This window comes from Lepidochelys olivacea (genome assembly GCF_965140295.1).
Source record: "Lepidochelys olivacea isolate rLepOli2 genome assembly, chromosome: 19".
NCBI lineage: Eukaryota > Metazoa > Chordata > Testudines > Cheloniidae > Lepidochelys > Lepidochelys olivacea.
This window is the reverse complement of record NC_140429.1, coordinates 8,084,792-8,106,023: the sequence shown is the minus strand read 5'-3', so window position 1 is coordinate 8,106,023 and position 21,232 is coordinate 8,084,792. Positions and strand designations below refer to the sequence as shown.

The 21,232-nt window shown below is 47.8% G+C and overlaps 1 protein-coding gene across 1 annotated transcript; it reads right to left on the bottom strand.

The window, feature by feature from the left end:
* Window positions 1–292: 292 nt before the first annotated feature.
* Window positions 293–9,839, bottom strand: PITHD1 (PITH domain containing 1). Its single transcript, XM_084652384.1, has 6 exons — window positions 9,578–9,839; window positions 6,264–6,307; window positions 5,946–6,023; window positions 3,774–3,878; window positions 3,006–3,114; window positions 293–1,221 (listed from the first exon to the last, which is right to left on the bottom strand). The coding sequence occupies exons 1-6, from the start codon at window positions 9,773–9,775 to the stop codon at window positions 1,120–1,122; spliced, it is 636 nt and encodes a 211-aa protein (XP_084508510.1). The 5' UTR covers window positions 9,776–9,839; the 3' UTR covers window positions 293–1,119.
* Window positions 9,840–21,232: the final 11,393 nt, after the last annotated feature.

Below are 21,232 nucleotides of genomic sequence, written 5' to 3'. Positions count from 1 at the left end.
ATACAAAAGATTCTCACACCACTTTTCATAATTGTTTGCAGAAACTTTTTACTGGGGCTTAGCTATAGCCATTAATGGTGAATAAAGGGGTTTGGGGCTGCTAGATTCATAGCTCTTTTGACTGTTCGAGCATGGTTACCAGTGTGTATTTAATGATAGTATTGTTTGGCTGTAAAGCACCCCACATCTGTGAGGTACACTCAGTTGCATTAAACCCTTTCTGCAACTAAACAGGTACACTGCTACACATAAGTCAAGATGCAGCAGGAAGGGACACAAGAAATGAAACAAATTACACCTGCCATAGATTTATTAGGAAAGAGTAGTTACATTCCTTATAAAGTTGTGCCTAAAGGAACTCCTAGGTCTCCAGCTCTGGCTTCTAACATGGAGTGGAGGCTCCACACCTTCAGTGAAAAGCCACAACTTTAAATGAACACACAGTGCTTTAAATGCATTCTGCAAAGCCCCCCTCAACCATACAATCCTGTATCTTCACTTTTATGTATGTTAAGGATCCAGCATCTCTCCCACAGTTTTAGATCTCCCTCAGAATTTACATTTCAGGGAAACAATCTCAAGATGCAAGTTTAAGTTTGCAATTCCTTTCTCCTCAATACAGCAATAACCCTACATCAAGTCACTGTTAGGCTCAAGCTTCACACACCAGCAGCAATTGTTCAACACCCCAGGACAACAGAGTAGCAACCAGAGAATGTTTCACTGCTCACAAGGTGTTGTTTGCCTCCAATAACCAGCATTTCAGACACAAACCAATCCTGAAGCTTGGGGCATAGACAGTGAGAGGATATGCTTTTATTTTCAATTGGCAACATAAGTGATTAGGCCACTAGGTTGCCACTGTGGAGGAGACACACTCCACTACATCAAAGCCTGATTCTTCAGTGTGCTGAAGCACCCAACAGATGATTGCCATTAGCAATCAATTAACTTTATAAAGAGATTTCATGCATTGGCACTTTCTTCCCAGGGCAAAGACAAGAAATAAAAGCTATTTCACCACTCTCTCCAGCGCCCTAAGAATCTGTTCTCTTCAGAGTCAGTCCATTAACTCAGTGTATTGATCATGAATCCTTTGGGAGCATCCTGGTACTACTATTAGGAAATGAAGTGGGTCTCCGGCATGATTTGATCAATTTTGTGGTCTGCTGGGTTTGCTGATGCTTCATAGTTGCAGATAGTCACTTCATGTCGATAAGCCTGAATCAAGGCAAACGTATTTAGTCCCATTAAAGCTCAGTTTACTCCACCCAAAAAAAAAAAAAAGAAAAAGAATCTGACCAGCTCTTCCCATTTCTCTTCTGTCCAAAGTAGTCTCTCCCACCCTTCCCAAGATCTGCCCAAACTGAATTTGGTGCCAGCCATTGAGGCACAGGCACCTGTCCCAGCTCAAGAAATGCTTTACATTACAAGTCATCCCTCCATTGATGCTGAACCTATCCTATTTCAAAGTTTTAAACCTGTAGTTGCAAGACTGCAGCTTCTTCTGCATGTATCTGGTTCTTAACAGAATCATGCCTGTGACAAAAAATATCCCTCGACTAAACCCAACAGCAATGCCAATGTGACGTTGTACTCTTTTATAAAAATATGAGAGTGAGTGTGAATATAACGTAACTGGCATATGCTTCATGCAAAAGGTCTCCTTACAAAGCTTATTATCTACTGAGTGTGGTCATCCTATTTGTATAAAGTTATCACTCTTGTATCTGAAACTAGAAATATGAAATATAACTCTGATGTCCTATTGTAGTTATGCAAAGTGTGGGCCATTAATGGTGGTTTGGAATCTTAATGGCTCCCACTAACCAGGACAATTGCCTGTAGATGGCTCTGTTTTACTTGCAAGTCTTCCTGTATAACTGTGGGGGGGCAAGTGGGTAATGAAGCCATTCAATGACGTGTGATCATGTCACCTGAACTGGAATCCATCTTTAACCTGGTGCTTTTCCATTGAGAAGGAGGGGTGGGAACCCAGAGGGACAAAGGATTCCTGCCTCATGCAAAAGATATATAAGGGGGTGGAACAGAACAAAATGGGCAACCATCATGAGAAATCTCCTAGCTACCACCTGAGCTGGAACAAGGGCTGTACCAGGGGAAAGGATTGTGAACAGACTCGGAAGGCATCCAGTCTGTGAAAGAAACTTATTGAAACATCTCTGAGGGTGAGATTTTATCTGTATTCAGCTTTATTACTGTACTAGTCTTAGACTTGAGAGTTTTAATTTTTGTATTTTGCTTGGTAATTCACTTTGTTCTATTACTACTAGGAACCACTTAAATCCTACTTTCTGTATTTAATAAAATCAGTTTTTACTTATTAATTAACCCAGAGTATGTATTAATACCAAGGGGGCAAACAGCTATGCATCTCTCTCTCTCAGTGTTATAGAGGGCGAACAAGTTATGAGTTTACCCTGTATAAGCTTTATACAGGATAAAAAGGATTTATTTGGGGTTTGGACCCCATTAGAAGTCAGGCATCTGAGTGTTAAGGACAGGAACACTTCTTAAGTTGCTTTCAGTTAAGTCTGTAGCTTTGGGGAACATGTTCCAGACCCTGGGTCTCTGTTGGAGCAGACTGGCGTGTCTGGCTCAACAAGACAAGGTGCTGGAGTCCCAAGCTGGCAGGGAAAGCAGGGGCAGAAGTAGTCTTGGCACATCATTTGGCAGTTCCCAAGGGGGTTTCTGTGATCCAACCCATCACAGTCAGTACCTCCCACTTCTTAACAGGTAGCTTCCCAGAATCACAACAGTTCATGTGGGATACAGAGAAAGAAACTAACCAAGCATTATTTGGGTTCTGATTCAGTTAAGCAAATTAACTCAGTTACTGCTCAAAAAAAAAAAAAAAAAAAAAAAGAGTCTCCATAGCCCTTTCCAAGTTTCTTATAAATAACCACACCTAGATAGACCCAACTGTACAAGTTGCAATTTGAACCGACTTCTGCATTTGTGATGTTTTGTGTTCACTTTCTCACCTCTGTCCACTCTCCCTTCAGGCCTATATAAAAGATCTTTGTTGTCTCAGCTCCAAAATTCTTGGAAATGTGGATGGAGAGATGGTAAACATTTGAGAAACGAGCAATTCTGGAAGAAAAAACAGACTGAGTTCAGCATGTAACCAGTCACCCAGGAAATAAATCCTACTTTCTGGAGCAGTTTCTGCACGGAAGAGGATGAAGGTGCTACTTGAAAAGGAAAGCCTATTGGGGTGTGGAGACTAAGCAGTGCCATGTAGGAGACCTGGTGTCTTAGCCATTCACTCCTTGGATCAACAAGAACCGGGAGGGAGGGTGAAGGAAGCACCTGGTGTGTCTGACTTGTGACTCCTCTGGTAGATTGCAGAACAGTAAAAGGAGCCTTCCTCAGTCCTCCTTGGTGTAAGAGGTGGAGGAGACAAGGCATTGAGAATTCCGTTTGGGGAGCCTCCAGGATACAAGATCTAAGATCTTCCCTCCCCAGGGAAAAGGTCTTCAACACCATTTAGGGACAGATAGAGTTCTCACTCCAACACGAGTGCTGGGAAGAGCCAGAAAAGGCAGTTAAAAAGCACATTCTATTATTTGATGCGATGTTATGATGTGAGTGAAGGAACTGCTCTCCCCCTACTAACACTTTCTAACCATTGAATAGCATATGAGTAGGCTCCGATAAAAGGAACACAAACTCATTGGCTCCAGGAGGAATAAACTCCAGTGCATCCCTAACAGATGCACCACAAGAAAAGGGAAGAGCCTGTGTCGTACTTTGTTGGATACTCCAGTTCTCCTGTTAGATCTCGATTCAGACTGAACATCTGATCTGGTTCTCTGGCTGTGTCATCAAATGACATGTGAGGAATGTTCTTGAACCTGGGAGTGGAGAAAAACACAACAGTGGTTAAAATGCATAATTGATTTATTTATCTCCCCTCTCTTCCCACCACTGGGTTATTAAATTGGCTTTGTCCTGTGGAACACACACACAACTGGATCAGCCAAGAAAACAGCACTTGCTCTTGTTTACTGCTTATAGTGTGTTGACAATTCCTGATATGATGCAAGGAACAGAACTGTAGATTTAAGACATTCACCACCCACAGCACTTCCAGTTCATGTCCTGCTCTACTCCACACTGATGAGGCCTCAGTTGTGTGCAATTCTGAGTGCCACACTTTAGAAAAGATGTGGACAATTTGAGAGAACCTAGAGGAGCACAAAAAAAATGATAAAAGGTTTAGAAAATCTGACCTATGAGGAAAAGGTTAAAAAAATTGAACATGTTTAGTCTTGAGAAAAGAGGACTGACGGGGGACCTGATAAGAGTTTACAAATATGTTAAGGGCTGCTATAAAGAAGACAATTGTTCTCTATGTCCACTGAGGGTACGACAAGAAGAAATTGGTTTAATCTGCAACCAGGGAGATTTAGGTTAGTTATTAGGAAAAACTTCCTAACTATAAGGGTAGTCAAGTTCTGGAACAGGTTTCCAAACGAGGTTGTGGAATCCCCATCATTGGAGATTTTTAAGAACAGGCTGGATAAACGTCTATTTGGTCCTGCCCCAGCACAGATGGCTGGGCTTGATAACTTCCCAAGGTCCTTTCCAGCCCTACATTTCTATAAATTCTATATATAGAGAGGGGTTAGGATTCCAGTGCATTAGAGACAGAGCAAAGATGAGGGGAAAAGCTGCCACTGGTGGAAAGCCAAGTGATGATTAGGGCCCTGAATAAGTCACAATTTCACAGAAATTGTAAAATTAGCCCAATACCATAATTTTTCAAACAACATTCCTACTTCTGCCTCTGAGCTCTTTAGAAAAACCATGGTATCAGGCTGCTCCTGAAGCAGTAGGGAGGTAGGCTGGCAGCAACAATTGCCCGGCCCAGGGCAAGCCCCAGCTCACCATGAGCTCAGCTCCAGTCCAGACCGCTGCTGCTGCTTTCTGTCCTGCCAGCCAGTTGGGAGGCGGTGTGGCACAGACAACATGCAGCAATTAGGAGCCCCGGCCTGACCCATGGTGGCCCCCAGCAGGCCTGCGGGAGACACAGCTGCACCAGCTGGCAAACAGCTGAGACCGGGATCCTCTGTTTGAAGCACAAACAGGTCTGTGAGGGGCCTCTGCCCCAGCAGGGGCATGAGCTAGGCACCCCGCCACACACACACCCACTTGTGCTCCAAGTGGTGGATCCTGGTCTCAGCTCCTTGCCAGCTAGCACTGCAGTGTCTCCCCAGAGGCCTGCCAGAGCTCCTAATCCCAGTGCCTTGTCAATGCCATACCACTCCCCCAGTCAGGGCAGGAAGCAGCAGCAGTAGCCCGGGTCTCAGCGGAGCACAGCGTAATGTACAGAGCCCTGGAAATCTGCAGATATCTGCTTTGTATCCGCAGACCATGTTTGTGGATCAGATGCGGATACAAATTTTGTATCCATGCAGGGCTCTAGTGATCTAGGCCCCAATCCCGGCCCCAGACCAGGCGAGAACATTAATATTAATCTAATATAGGAGCTTCAACTCAGCAATATGAAAGGGGAGCCTGGCCTAAACTCAGGCATGGAAGTCAGGTATTCCTGGTTTCTGATTTGAGCTCTGATACCAATGCCTGCTCCGGCTTTAGTGTCCTTCTCATCTATAAAATGGGAATAGGAATACAGATGTCATTGGGCAATGAGAACTTTGCATTGGGAAAGGAAAAGCTAAAGTATTTAATTATTTTTTAAAAAGCAATGAGGCAAAAAAATACAATCCCTTAGTATGAGTCGCTCTAGTGTTCAGTCTTGGCTACACACAGCAAATGGAAGACCATAACTGAGGAGATGGTAAAAACACTGCTTGGAGATTTCAAAATTCTGCTCTAAAACAACTGTGCAAATAGAAACTCTATACAATATCTGCCCAACATGATCTTTCCTGGTAGCCAGGCCAAGTTCCACTTACAGTCTCATCTCTGATGGGTGTGTATCATCATCCTCTCCCATCACAATTATCCCTTTTAGCTTCACATTGCCTGTAAACCTGCCACGAAACACAGAATCAGTGACTTCCCCTCCACTATCTTCCAGTTAGTCTTGATTATACAATCACACAATTCAGTAAATCTCAGTCAAGAAGAGCTGCCATCACCCAAACTTGTTTTCTAGTTTATTTCCCAAGAGTATTCAAGGAAGACTCTAGTGAGCAAAGAACCCAGCCACAAATAAAACTAAGTTCATCAGGTGCTAACAGGGCACGAAATGGTGCCAAGCAGGTACTTACGGGATATTGAACAGAAGTTCGACTTCATCATCACTTTCGACAAACTAAAAGATACAAAACTGGATTAAAAATAATCCTTTAGAAGCAGATAATGAAGATATTCTGTAATGCCATATATTACGCTTCCTATGCACTTCCTTCTGCATCCGTTCATATCTGTATTCCATCGGAAGCTTTGTGCTAATACAGTAGAATATGTTAATATGCACTACTTTATTTTGGGAATTATGAATGAACAATATGGACAATGCATTAGCCAGGGAACTTTGTTTACACTGAAAATTATAGTTCAGTTGTATTTACACAGATACTGTACTAGTAAGTGTTCTAATGTATCCAGTAGAAAGAGATTTAATCCAAAAACCCACTGAAGCATCCACTAGAAAAATCTCTGTTGAGGCATGAGACACAAAGGCTTTTTTTGTTATGGCTAATATCACATCTACGCTAGGAGTACTTTGTTGGTATAGGGATGCCAGTATGCTATACCACTAGCAAAGCTGCACTTTGTAGCAGTATAAACCACCTCTACAAGCAAAAGAAGCTATACCAGTAGAAGCACACCTTTGCCAGTATAACTGTCTACTCGTACTAAGGGCTTCTGCCAGCACAGCTATATTGGTCAGGGATCACACCTCATCACACCTCCTGACTGACAAGCCTGTGCCAGCAGAAGTCTATAGTATAGACATGACCTTAGGCCACATCTACACTAGGCACACATGGACAGTATTGCTATACCTCTATAGCCAAGTGTGGATGCAGCTTATAAAGGCAGAACTGCCCTTTTACTGGCATACCTTATTCCGGCCTTCTCAAGTGAAATACAAAAGTGTGATTTTTACTGGTATAGTGTATCCACAGTGGGGCCGTGCTAGTATACTTATTTTGGAAAAGCCACCCCCCCACACACACCCCCAACAAATACAGTTATGCTGGTATACAAATAGAATGAATGACAGCTGGTCAAACAGAGATCTCCACACCAAACTACAGGTCAGACTATACCATGCGATTGAACACGCTGCTGTATGGAGCAGACACATGGCCCTTAGCTGTGGCTAACAAAGGCAGATTGGAGGCTGCCCACCACAGACGGCTGAGAAAGACATTACATGTCACAGAGCGTCAAAATCACAAATGCAAGAGCACGGAGAACGGAGCTGACAAAGCAGGGCATGTTAGAAATCCCCAACAAAGAAAGAAGGCTCGGGTGGTTGGGACTGGAACATTCAATGCCAAGCAAGCATTGAATTGGGTACCCAAGGGAGGAGAGAGAAAGCGAAGAAAGCCAAGGACGAACTGGTATGGCGAATGCGCTAGCAACATCTGGGAAGCAGCAACCCGAATCAGAGGAACCGAACTCCTGAAGGGTCAGTGTCCCAGATGGAACAAAGCTCTAGGGAAGGTCCACAAACACGAAGCGTGGACCTTCACTGCTGGCGCTTCAGGGCCAGGGCACTGGAGAAAGCCTGGAATCTCTCAGCCCACCCTGCCTGCTTTCCCCCATGGTGCAACCCCCACTGTCCGCGGAGCACTAGGTGCCCAGACCCCCACCACAGAGAGCACCAGGAGCAGCTGCAGAGCCCAGCCAGCACAGGGACTGGAGGCAGGCAAGGATCACATAGCAGGTGGCTGCGACAGCAAGTGGTTGGGGGGGGAGGGGAAAGAAAAGCAGGGGGACAGCTGAACTGCACACCCCAGGGGATTCCCTCCCAGCCCTGTGTTCTTGGGGCCCAGCAGCCACCCCCGGCAGGGGCGCAGAGATGAGGTCCCCAGCGAGTAGCCACACCGGCTGCCGTTCAGGATATGGGGGGAGTTTAGAGACTTCCTAGACTAGAGGGACACCTGGCTGCACTGGTGCTGCTGGCACCTGTCTCCCCCCGCCCCGGGTTGCCAGGTGTCTGGTTTTTTTACTGGAATACCCGGTCAGAAAGGGACCTTGGCTGCTCTGGTCAGCACTGCTAACCGGGCCGCCAGAAGTCCGGTCAGCAGTGCTGCAGGGCGGGCAGGCTCCCTCCCAGGCTCCGCGCGGCTCCAGGAAGCAGCCGGTACGTCCCTAGGTGCACATGCTGCCCCCGCCCCAAGTGCCGGCTCCACAGCTCCCATTGGCCGAGAACCACGACCAATGGGAGCCGCGGGGGCAGCGCACTCGGAGCCAGAGGGACATGCCGGCAGCTCCCCTAGAGCCACCTGAGGTAAGCGCCGTCTGGAGCCCCCGGGACCCCCACCCCCACCCTAGCCCCGGGCCCCCTCCCGCACCCGAACTCAGTCCTAGCACCCACCCCCTGCCCCCCTCAGCCCCGAGCCCCCTCCCGCACCCGAACTCAGTCCTAGCGCCCACCCCCTGCCCCCCTCAGCCCCGAGCCCCCTCCCGCACCCAAACTCAGTCCTAGCGCCCACCCGCTGCCCCCCTCAGCCCCAAGCCCCCTCCCGCACCCGAACTCAGTCCTAGCGCCCACCCCCTGCCCCCCTCAGCCCCGAGCCCCCTCCCGCACCCGAACTCAGTCCTAGCGCCCACCCGCTGCCCCCCTCAGCCCCGAGCCCCCTCCCGCACCCGAACTCAGTCCTAGCGCCCACCCCCTGCCCCCCTCAGCCCCGAGCCCCCTCCCGCACCCGAACTCAGTCCTAGCGCCCACCCCCTGCCCCCCTCAGCCCCGAGCCCCCTCCCGCACCCGAACTCAGTCCTAGCGCCCACCCGCTGCCCCCCTCAGCCCCGAGCCCCCTCCCGCACCCGAACTCAGTCCTAGCGCCCACCCCCTGCCCCCCTCAGCCCCGAGCCCCCTCCCGCACCCGAACTCAGTCCTAGCGCCCACCCGCTGCCCCCCTCAGCCCCGAGCCCCCTCCCGCACCCGAACTCAGTCCTAGCGCCCACCCCCTGCCCCCCTCAGCCCCGAGCCCCCTCCCGCACCCGAACTCAGTCCTAGCGCCCACCCCCTGCCCCCCTCAGCCCCGAGCCCCCTCCCGCACCCGAACTCAGTCCTAGCGCCCACCCCCTGCCCCCCTCAGCCCCGAGCCCCCTCCCGCACCCGAACTCAGTCCTAGCGCCCACCCCCTGCCCCCCTCAGCCCCGAGCCCCCTCCCGCACCCCAAACCCCTCACCCCGCACCCCCGCCCTATGAAAATGAGCTAGTGAGCGAAGATGGGGGACAGCGAGCGGGGGGAGGGGAGGGGGCGTGGCATCTGAAAGTGGGCGTGGCATCTGAAAGTGGGCGTGGCCAGGGCATTCGGTTCTCTGTATTAGAAAAGTTGGCCGCCCCCCCCGCCCCCGGCCGGTACCTGGCTGCGCCCCGCCCCGCCCCCCGGGCCGGTACCTGGCTGCGGTCCGCCCGCTCCTCCCAGGCCCGGAACACCAGCGCCCCGCTGCCCTCCCGCCGCTCGTTGAGGCACTGCAGCCGCTCGCGGTCGATGCGCAGGTAGAGGCCCCAGGCCAGGCCGCGGCGCTCGGGGGGCTCCTCGCGCTCGGCCCCGCAGCAGCCGCCGCCCGCGCCGTGCCCGTGCCCGTGCGCCATGGCCCCGCCGCCGGCCCGCGGGAGGAGGGAGCGCGCGCGGCGTCGGAGCGCGGCCGCCTGCTCACGTGACGGGGAGGGCGGCTCAGCCTCGACGGCTCCTGCGTCACGCGACGCGCCGCCGGGGTGGGGGGGCGCTCCCTCGGGGTTGGGCCAGCCCTGTCACGTGGTATGGGGAGGGGGGGGGCTAGTGCTGGGGGGCAGCAGGTGCTCAGGGGTCAGAGGGGGTGGGGGGCAGCAGGTGCTCAGGCGTCAGCGGGGCGGGGTGGGGGGCAGCAGGTGCTCAGGCGTCAGCAGGGCGGGGAGCTGGGGGGACAGCAGGTGCTCAGGGGTCGGTGGGGTGGGGGAGCTGGGGGGGCAGCAGGTGCTCAGGGGTCAGAGGGGGCGGGGCGGGGAGCTGGGGGGGCAGCAGGTGCTCAGGGGTCGGTGGGGTGGGGGGTAGCAGGTGCTCAGGGGTCAGAGGGGTCGGTGGGGTGGGGGGCAGCAGGTGCTCAGGGGTCGGTGGGGTGGGGGAGCTGGGGGGGCAGCAGGTGCTCAGGGGTCGGTGGGGTGGGGGAGCTGGGGGGGCAGCAGGTGCTCAGGGGTCAGAGGGGGCGGGGCGGGGGGCAGCAGGTGCTCAGGGGTCAGAGGGGGCGGGGCGGGGAGCTGGGGGGGCAGCAGGTGCTCAGGGGTCGGTGGGGTGGGGGGCAGCAGGTGCTCAGGCGTCAGCAGGGCGGGGAGCTGGGGGGGCAGCAGGTGCTCAGGGGTCAGTGGGGTGGGGGAGCTGCAGGTGCCATGGTCAGACTTGGCAGGGAGGAGGGCAGTAGCTGCCCATAAGTCAGTGGGGAGGGGACAGCAAATGCCTAGGGGTTGGCGGGAAGGGGGCCGGGGCAGGCAGATACTAAAAGTTCAGTGAAGGGGCCAGGGCACAAAGGTGACTTTCTGTAGTGGGAGGGACAGGCAAGCACCTGATACTCTGGGTTTAAACCCTGACACAGGTTTATCCGATGCACTGTTACTGCAGCTATTCATGTTGTCTTGCGGCCTGCACTTTTCTGCTCTTACTACGCTCTTTCCACCCCTGCTAGAAGGTGGCAATGAGTTCTACAGCCCGTGGGGAAGGAATTGAATTGGTGACAGGAACTAGAGTAGCCTTCTTACTATTTTCTACTGGCTCAGATTCCATGGCTGTGAACTGAGGCTAACAGCAGTTCTGTTAGGCTAGATCAGCTGCGTGACACGCTCATCCCCATTGGTACCAGCCCCCCTCTCTGAGACGCATAATTCAGTAGTTAATAGAGCCTGGCCTGAGAGATGCTGTACAGAGTAATACTCTGGTCGCTTTAGCTCGGAATAGCAAAACACTCCTCTAGGTTTAAGGACAGACAGATTAGCTGTGTAACCTTGTAACATTTACAGTTACACTTGCTAGCGGAAGAGGAAAAGGATTACTGATCCAGCTACTACACCTGATACCCTGCTCAGGGCCTATGGGCAAAAAGCAGTTTTCTGTACAATTTTGCAATTAGGCTAATGGATCAGACTCTGCACTCAAGTAATACATTAGCAACTCCGTGGGGTTAGAAATAACCAGGGGCAGAATCCAACTCATTGTTAGGCAGGAGCCTAGACGGGATAATGGATAAGCCTGTTGTTATGCTGTTTTGTGGCAATTTCTGACGTTGCCAACTTAGCAAACCAATTCCCAACGTTGCAAACCTAGCTCCGTAGGGGTTAAATGGCAGAGTCACTCACTAGCTGGAACTGTGTTCGGTAGGACAGAAGTGCTGCTTCTTTCCAGTCGATTCTTAGTCACCATTGACAGGGACAGTTTTTTAATCAATTTTTGATTTTGTTCTATTGACTTCAGAACCTTTTTGTGCAGTTCAGAGAGCATGCTCCATCTGGGAGAACAGTGATTGTGTCACACCTTTGTTTCCAGGCTTGGCTGAACATTAAGCGTCACTGATACTGACAGGAATGGGCAGAGCTCTGGAAATGATGTTTTTGTCCACTGGTTGCTGCAAAGCAAGAAGAGGAATCACATGCAGGGGACTAAAATTGGTCCCTGGTGAAAATACATGGATTTCAATGATGTTACATTAAAGAGGGATTTGGCCCACGTTGTCCAGGCTAGAGCTGTAAACTTGGATTTTTAAAAAGACACATTTGAGACCAATGCAGTTGATTGTATCTACCATAAAATGGTTTTGGTGTTGGAACGGTTGCTCAAAGTGAGTGGTAGGCCTGGAGTGATAGAATCTCCTTCCCGTCCCCTTTTCTCCTTTCAGAAGACTACAATAGCAGAAGCACTAGGCCAGCACTTCTTCCCTCCACCCCCGATATTTACCTACTGCCTATATGCACTGAGTTGAACAAAGCACACTGACATTAATTTGACACATCTGGAAACTGGTTCTTAATGAGTTAGCTAGATACACTGCTGCAAACCATTAGAAGTTTAAGCAAGTGCAAGATACAGTAGGTGCTGTCATCTAGCCAAACCATCGTAGAGTATCAATTTAAGTTTAAAATGGGCTTCTGGTACCAAGGTCTACTACTGTAGCCCCTACAGTCATCCTCATCTGACTCAGAAGTGTGCTGTGTTTAGGATGCTAAAAATCTAATGGGTTTGAGTCCCGCTGGACTCAAGAATTTATTAGAAGGAGAGGATAGTCTTACAGTTAAGGCATTGGGATGAGGAAGATACAGGTTACATTCCTAGCTCTGCAGCAGGATACCACTTTTTCTCTATGCTTCAGGTTCCTCATCTGTAAAATGAGGAGTATACTTCCTTACATTACAGGAGTGCTGCAAGGATAAATTCAGTCAGGGTTTGTAAGGTACTCAGACAACTGTGATTTGCAGGACAGATGTGTGTGTTATAAGTACCTCAAAAGAGCTCAAACTCCCTCATCCTCTCACTATAAGATTATCCCTTGCCTCAAGAGATCCCTTCCCCACCCCACACACATCCATTTCACCTCCTTCCCACAGGCTCTTCCTGGTAGTCACAACCTGTACCTGTCTCAGGCTCTTGCCCCTGCCCAGGCTTCCCTCCTCGTACAAGAAATCACTTACTTTGTTTCACCAGGAGGGAGAGAGTCTCCTTTGGGCTTGAACTGCACTAGACTTAGTCATGTTGGATAGAATTTGCGCAGACATTTTAAGCAGTCACTGTCTGAAGGCTGATAAGTGCTTAGGTAAGAGGGACTGGAAGCCAACAAAGCTGAGGCAAGGGGGGGAGTGCACATAGGAGCGGCACTGATAAGAGCTCAACGTAGATTGTGTGGAAGTGTCATAAAGCCACAGGGGAAGTGTTAGGCTATAATGAAAACTTAATGTGAGTTGATAATGAGGTATAAGGATAGGCCGTCAGCAGGGATCGATTGACAGCTCTCTTCTGGGAGAACTTGAAATGATATTGTTCCTGGAGTGCTGTAGCCAGACAGATCCTTCCACTCCCAAACTTCAGTTAGCTAGATCAGTGGCTCTCAACCTTTCCAGTCTACTGTTCCCCTTTCCGGAGTCTGATTTGTTTTGCATACCCCCAAAAACAACATGCTTACAAAATCAGACATAAAAATACAAGTGTCACAGCACACCATTACTGAGAAATGGCTGACTTTCTTATTTTTACCATATAATCATAAATCAATTGGAATATAAATATTGTACTTATATTTCAGTGTATAGTATATAGAGCAGTATAAACAACTCATTGTGTGAAATTTTAGTTTGTACTGACTTAGCTAGTGCTTTTATGGAGCCTGTTGTAAAACTAGGCAAGTATCTAGATGAGTTGATGTACCTCCTGGAAGACCTCTGCATCCCCAAGGCTGGATTAACCATCACGCTAATAAGCCTATAGCTTTAGGCCCTCCTATTTTTTAGGCCCTACTGGTCAGGCAAGGAGCGCGGGCGGGGCCAGGTGAGTGGGGGGAGCAAACTTGCTCCTGCAGCCCTGCTGAAGTGCTCCGGCCAGCAGGAAAGGCAAAGCAGCTCCCTGTGGCTTGGAAGGAGCTCAGCCAGCAGCCTGCTGTGGCTCCCTGCGCTGCAGGAACACGCTGCCAGGTATTCAGTTAGTACTGATGACCGGACACTAAAAATCCGGTTATCACAGGAACCCGTGCCAGCCGTGGGTGTAGTTTGAGCAGGCATTGTCCGCCCACCAGCTCTCCCCACCACCGATTTCTCCAGAGTTCTGCGTAGCTGCCTGTCAGGGAGGGAAGAAGCTCCCACTCTCCCTCTCCTCAACTGAGGCTGGCAGGCTCCAGGACACTGCCTCCCGGGTATTAGTGTCCGTCACCGTCATCGTTTATGTGTGCTGGGTCCCGTTTCTATACAACTGGTGAGTGCCTGGTGGGACAGTAGGGTAGGAAGCTTGCACAGAACCTGCGCACACTCTGTCCAGCTCCAGCCAGAACTATTGCTCCTCCCACGTATAAGCAATGAATTCCCACACATTTGTAGGAAAAACAAAACAAAACACCCCATTCTGGATACCAGTCCTTTAACTGTTACAGAAACATCCATCGAGGGGCTTCAGAGTCATGATGCGCTGTGTAGTGAACTGTACTAAAAATCAAAGACGTCCAATTTGTTTCTTTGTATTTTTCTGTACTGGGATGCACAGGCAACTGCTTATGCTCAGCCTCGTTCCCCAGGCCAACGCATCTTTGTACTTTTAAGGGGTTGCACGAGCACTGGAGGAAGCTCCACACACAATGTTGTAGGTTTCTCCCACCCCTCTCCCTCAAGGATTTTAAATCCACTACTTAGCAGGCTATGATAGAAAGACTGGCTGTATTCGCTAAAGGCCAGTTCTAGCAGGTCAATCCATCATAAAAGTACCTCACGTTTGATTTTTTTTGAGTTTCATTCCAAAAACTTAAAGCTAAATAAACCTGAAGCTAGTCCTCATTTTTCTGCCCCATCTCAAACTAACTTCTTCCCCAAGTGGAAAACGTTGGGTAAGTATGGGATGTGATTCGAGACGGGAAGGAGAACACAGGCCAAGTCCTGCTGACAGTTACACCTCTGCAGCCTTATTGACTTCAGGGAGAACAGATTTTTGCACAAGAATAGATTTTGGTCTCTTCTGCTTTTTCACACCTGGTATAAGCAGAATCTCATTCACTTTCCTCCCCTAAACTCTGAGCACTTTAAGGGGGAAAAAATAAGCAAGGTCAGCTTGATTTACACATACAGGAATCTCTCCTTTCTTTCTACACCAGCCTTAAACAAACACCAGACCTGATGTAACAAGGATGTCACTACAGCAGCCTAGGTTGGACTGTTCTTTTGAAAGATCCTTCATGGTTTTTTTAAGATGCTGAAGTCTTTTTGTTCAGAGGGGCAGAGAACACAAGAGGGAATAGCTCTGTTTTGTCAACTCCTAGTCATTCAAAAGCTGTGTTTGTACAGTGATTTTGAAGAGCTAACATAGTACAGACTTGCTAAATATTATGACCGGGCAACCATTAAAAGATCTGTGTCACTTCTAGCTGTTACCTTTTTCTTACAAAAAGAAAAGGAGGACTTGTGGCACCTTAGAGACTAACCAATTTATTAGAGCATAAGCTTTCGTGAGCTACAGCTCACTTCCTCAGATGCATATCGTGGAAACTGCAGCAGGCTTTATATATACACAGAGAATATGAAACAATACCTATTCCCACCCCACTGTCCTGCTGGTAATAGCTTATCTAAAGTGATTTCCAGCACAAATCCAGGTTTTCTCACCCTCCACCCCCCCACACAAATTCACTCTCCTGCTGGTGATAGCCCATCCAAAGTGACAACTCTTTACACAATGTGCATGACAATCAAGCTGGGCTATTTCCTGCATAAATCCAGGAAATAGCCCAGCTTGATTGTCATGCACATTGTGTAAAGAGTTGTCACTTTGGATGGGCTATCACCAGCAGGAGAGTGAATTTGTGTGGGGGGGTGGAGGGTGAGAAAACCTGGATTTGTGCTGGAAATCACTTTAGATAAGCTATTACCAGCAGGACAGTGGGGTGGGAATAGGTATTGTTTCATATTCTCTGTGTATATATAAAGCCTGCTGCAGTTTCCACGATATGCATCTGAGGAAGTGAGCTGTAGCTCACGAAAGCTTATGCTCTAATAAATTGGTTAGTCTCTAAGGTGCCACAAGTCCTCCTTTTCTTTTTGCGAATACAGACTAACACGGCTGCTACTCTGAACCCTTTTTCTTACAGAAAGCTTAAAACAAACAAATGCAAACTGTAGGGGGGCTGGTGCACACAGAACTCATGCTTAAAAAAACCTCATGTCAGAGCTGCTGATCACACATTCTAGAATATATAATACTTAATCCTGCCGTGAGTGCAGGGAACCGGACTAGATGTCCTCTCCAGGTCCCGTCCAGTCCTATAATTCTATTCCATGATTCTAATTGTGGAAGCGCTTGGTGACAGAATGGCCTGATGTGGTGAATCACTGGAGATTAACCACACAAACTGGGTATCATCCCACAAATAATATTTGGGTTCTATATGAAAACAGTCATTCATTGTCCTCAGCCAGTGCAACACTGGGAGGCAGCTTTCAGAGCAAGACAGCCTAAAATACAATGTCATTTCCCCACTCCTACTTCCTCTACTCCAGAGGATTTTACACCGGAGTGGTTTTGGTTGCTTCCCAGACTGCAGTCAGAGTGAGATGGGGTATGTGGTGTAGAGTCCATAGCTTGCGGGAGTCACCTGCAGGGCTTGGCTTTGCACTGTGCCAGGGGAGAGGTGAGCGTAGAAGCACAAGGTGGGAAGAGGTGAGCAGGATGGGGAATGTTGCCATGTTCATCCTCATACAGATGAGCCCCGCACTACCTCAGAGGAAGGAGGCCCAGGAGAAGGACAGCGTAGCATCCCTCCTGCTGTCTCTTACTCAGAAGTAGCTGTTTGAAGAATTGAGTGTCATGAGAGTAGAATAAACTTGTTAATTTTACATAAATATGTACGTAGAGAAATATTTGATGACTTCACAATTTATTTTGAAATATGTAATTCATACTTAGCCCCCTTATAACCTTAATCTGGCCATGTGTGTACCCCTAAGGGTCCGTGCACCCATGGTTGAGAACCTCTGAACTAGGTATCAAATGGAACAGCCACTTTCAGCTACAGAGACATTCAGCTACTTCATATATTCAGTGTCCCCCACCCCTGCTTTAAAGAGAAACTGCAGTACTTTGGTATATTAGGTTGTTCAATCTGTAACAGCATGCAGCTGATGAAGTGAGCTGTAGCCCATGAAAGCTCATGCTCAAATAAATGTGTTAGTCTCTAAGGTGCCACAAGTCCTCCTTTTCTTTTTGCGGATACAGACTAACACGGCTGCTACTCTGAGCCCTATAGAGTGTTTACTGTGAACTGCAGTGTAAAGGCCTGTGACAGATATAACAAGATTCTGGATAAATCTTATTGAATTAAATTTAATATCTTTTGGGTCCACTGTATTAAAAATGCATTTGTTTGTGTGATTGTCATTGTACCTAACTTCTTTAGGAGAAGGAGGAATGTCAATGTAATTCCTCTGGTTATCAGAGGTTTGAAGCTTTGCCCTGGGGAGGGAATCCATTGTCTGTCTGATTACCCATTCAGTCTCTTCAAAGGTTCACAGTGAATTCTCTAAGAGACCAGCAGACAAAGAAAGGACTTTGGGATAAATAACCTGAGTTTAAGGCCAGGTCTATACTAAAAAGCTAGGTTGACCCAGCTGCATTGCTCAGGGGTATGAAAAATCCACACCCCTTATCACTGTATAGACAACAGAAGGTCAGTGGAAGAATTCTTCCATTGACCTAGCTGCCACCTCTTGGGGAGGTGGATTAATTAGTGTCAGGAGACAGGTTTCAGAGTGGTAGCCATGTTAGTCTGTATCAGCAAAAACAATGAGGAGACCTTGTGGGCACCTTGGAGACTAAGAAATTTATTTGGGCATAAGCTTTCGTGGACTAAAACCCACTTCATCAGATGCATGGAGTGAAAAATACATGTGCTATAATATATATTCTGCTTACTGTATTTTTCACTCCGTGCATCTGATGAAGTGGGTTTTAGCTCACGAAAGCTTATGCCCAAATAAATTTCTTAGTCTCCAAGGTGCCATAGTCCTGTATTTTTCAGTCCATACATCTGATGAAATGGATTTTAGCCCATGAACGCTTATGCCCAAATAAACTTGTTAGTCTCTAAGGTACCACAAGGACTCCTCGTTGTTTTTAGTGTCAGGAGAATCCCTCCCATCACTAAAGTGGCTATGCTGAGGCGCTATAGTAGTTTATGTTGCTTTAGCTTTAAGTGTAGACAAGCCCTAATACTTAGTGCCTTCTTTCCAATCCAGCAAAGGGACAGGATCTCTGGTCCCTGGAAGGTCCCTATTCTTATAGAAGGATTTTTGCCTACTGAAGACCCATAAAATTGGGTTCCCCTTCTGAATAATGCATATGGTGAACTTAAAATCACAGGAAATCCTATGTGGGGGTTTGGAGGACTGCTCCAGCTAGAGCCGATGTTGGAATTGGGGTGGGGTAAGGTAATCTCTTGTACACTAATTAACATGTGTGTAGGTTCTTTTATTGGTTTTAATGTTTTCTCTGTAGTGCTTTTATTACCTTAATAAAACAGGCTTGCTTAGAGAACGCTGTGTGGTAACATAAGCAGGGCAATTACCCTCTGACCTGGTCTCTGAGGAGAGAAGTGAAGCAGGCTACTTTAGGCAGACTGTTTTTTGCTGGGAGTAACACTGAAGGCAAGGAACTGTTCAGCCAGGAAATTCTCTGATCAGAAGGGAGAGAGAGAGACAGATTTCCATCCAAGAGAGGCAATGGCTAGGGAGCCCCTTGCTGGACCACTGAAGGAAAATACCAGATGTTGTTGTCCTGAACTGTGACTGTGCCCAGTCCTGCAAACCCTACTCAGATGCTCACTCCCTCAGAAATAGCCATGTAATAGGTTGCAGAAGCAGGCCTTCCCAAGGGGAAGCCCGTTTCTTTTCTTAGCAGCCACAGGCAGACTCATGGGTCTGTCCCTTCCTCTCTTACAAGCCATTCCCACATACACCTGGAGAGGCCATTTTCTTATATTGCTTTACAGGTGTTTTTAATATCAATTTATGATCCTTGGTTCAGCCTGTGGCAGATAAAGAGGAAAGGATCTGAAAACTTGACAGACAACCGCTTAAATTCTGTTGCAAGCCTAGGATTTCACACTTATTTGCCAAAGCTTTTCAGTTTCCATCCATCTATCTATAGCCTCTTGAGAAGAAGGGACTTTTGAGAATGAAAAGTAAACAGGAAATAGGGCTGTCAGATTAAAAAGCAAACTTCAGCTCATTAGCAATATCAAGCAATCATACTTTCTAATTTGCTATTTCATTATGTTCAGTTATCACCAGAGCCAGAAAGGAACAGACAGACACTGTCCAGTGTTTTGGCTTTTATTGAGACATGATTTTCTTCTTTTCATATAACTTATCTAATTAAAATATTAATCTCCATAGTTACCACAAAAAAGTAACATAGAAAATTGTATATACACAGTTGGGGACCAAAGTACAAATGCAAGTCAGCACAACTCTCCCTCCTGCCCACATCACTCATCTCACCCAGCCAAAGCACTCCAGGGGAGGGGAGGGGGAGGCGGAGAAAGGAGGTGTTGGGTCCTGGATGGTTTCTTTGCACACAGTATAGCACAGAAAATTGCACAAGTTTAACATGTTGAATGCTGGAAGAGATTGGAAACTGATCAAGCAATTTTACTCTACAGATGGCTTAGTTTGTGTCTCACCAAAATAATTCCTCCCCCTCAGTAAAAGCTGTTCAAATTCTTTCAGCCTGGGAGATTTAGTGTCTGACTGAAAAAAAGAAAGCACCTTGCAAGGGAGTGTTGGTCTCATACGAAGAAGGATCTGCTCCTCATTGAGGAAGTGGATTGAAATGTTATGGGATGAGAAGCAACAATATTTGTATTGCATCTTTCCCCACTAATCCACCAAAATAGGCTAAACTACTGACAGATGACAGGGTCTGCAATGAGAGAACTGGTTTTAATGGGATGATGTACCCACAGTCCAGATATGGATATCTAAACTGTAATAATGCTAGGTAGCAATTTAATGGTGCCCGAGAGGATTCTCAAGGTTCTTTAGAAGTGGCTCCACCATGGCCCAGACACAGATGAGTCTTCCCTTTTCCCCACACCCCAAGTAAAAAACAGAAATAAATGGTAGCACAGCAGTTGGCAGAAGATTATATATTGTTACCTAATTAAAAATACAGCAAATTAAATACAGCAAAATGCAAGAGCAAAAAGGCATTATTTTACAGCACAGTACACACTGAAATGCCGCACAGTAACAGGATTAAAGCATCTGGGACTTTAACAAATTTACGGCACACAAGATTCTGAGAAAACTCTTCCAAGATCTTCAAAATTAAAAACAAGAAGTGGGGCTTTCATGATGTTCAAATGCCTAAATAGAAAGCTTTCCCCCCCACCCACCCAAGTCCTCTGTGGTATACGCTTCACAGCAAAGTTCCCTCAGGCCAGCATACACGGCCAAGTCCACTTGTTCAGGGTTTTCCAGTCAAGAAAATACGGTCATGTCGTTGAGCAGCTACCACCAAGCGCAGCAGCCAGCACTGCCTCCTTTCCTACAAGGAGAGCAGAATGTCCTACGGAGTCAGAGACAGCAGTTGCATTTAGGAGCACTTCAAATGGGTCTGAGACCTGGACAGTTTCCATTTCCAGATCCAGTTATAGAGCCCATCAGATAGGCTTGATCCATCAACAGCAGGACAGGTTCCCTCAGAGCACCCACCAGCTCTCACCCAGTCCAACCTCTGCTAGCAGGGCTCCAGGTAAACTTGCTTTCACATCTGTCGAGACAGATTCAGTGCTTGTGCTGAAGGATTTTATACCCTACAGAGACTCCCTAGTAGTGTCGCTCACTTGAAACTGTGCCAGAAGCAGCTGCAGCCACAGTGAAATTCTGCTCATTTAACTGAAGTCACAGTCCCAACATCCTTACCCATGACCACCTTCATGATGGAGTTTTGCGCCAAAGTTCCCTGGTTACTTTTCAACCAATCTCAACAGAGGCCGCTGACTAAAAGGTAAAATCTCACCCCTCCCTTTCACAGCTGGGATTTTTCCCTCAGACATCAGGTGCAATCACCATGTGTTTTGAATTTGTATTGTAGAGTTTGCACCAACATAAGACATGATTCACTTTCCCCATGAAGTGGTTTTACTTTAAAAAAAAAAAAAAAAAAAACACTAAAGCTTTTGCTTTTTCCAGCAATAATTTACAGGGGAAAAGGCAGGATTTAAGTGCCAGCTTTTAGACACAGAAAATCCTTTCCAATGCTGTGTGATGCTTGGGAAACTAGATAAAACTGCTTCCTTCTGCTAAAAGAAAACCAATTCCTTCATTGGTTTTGTTAAAATTGTT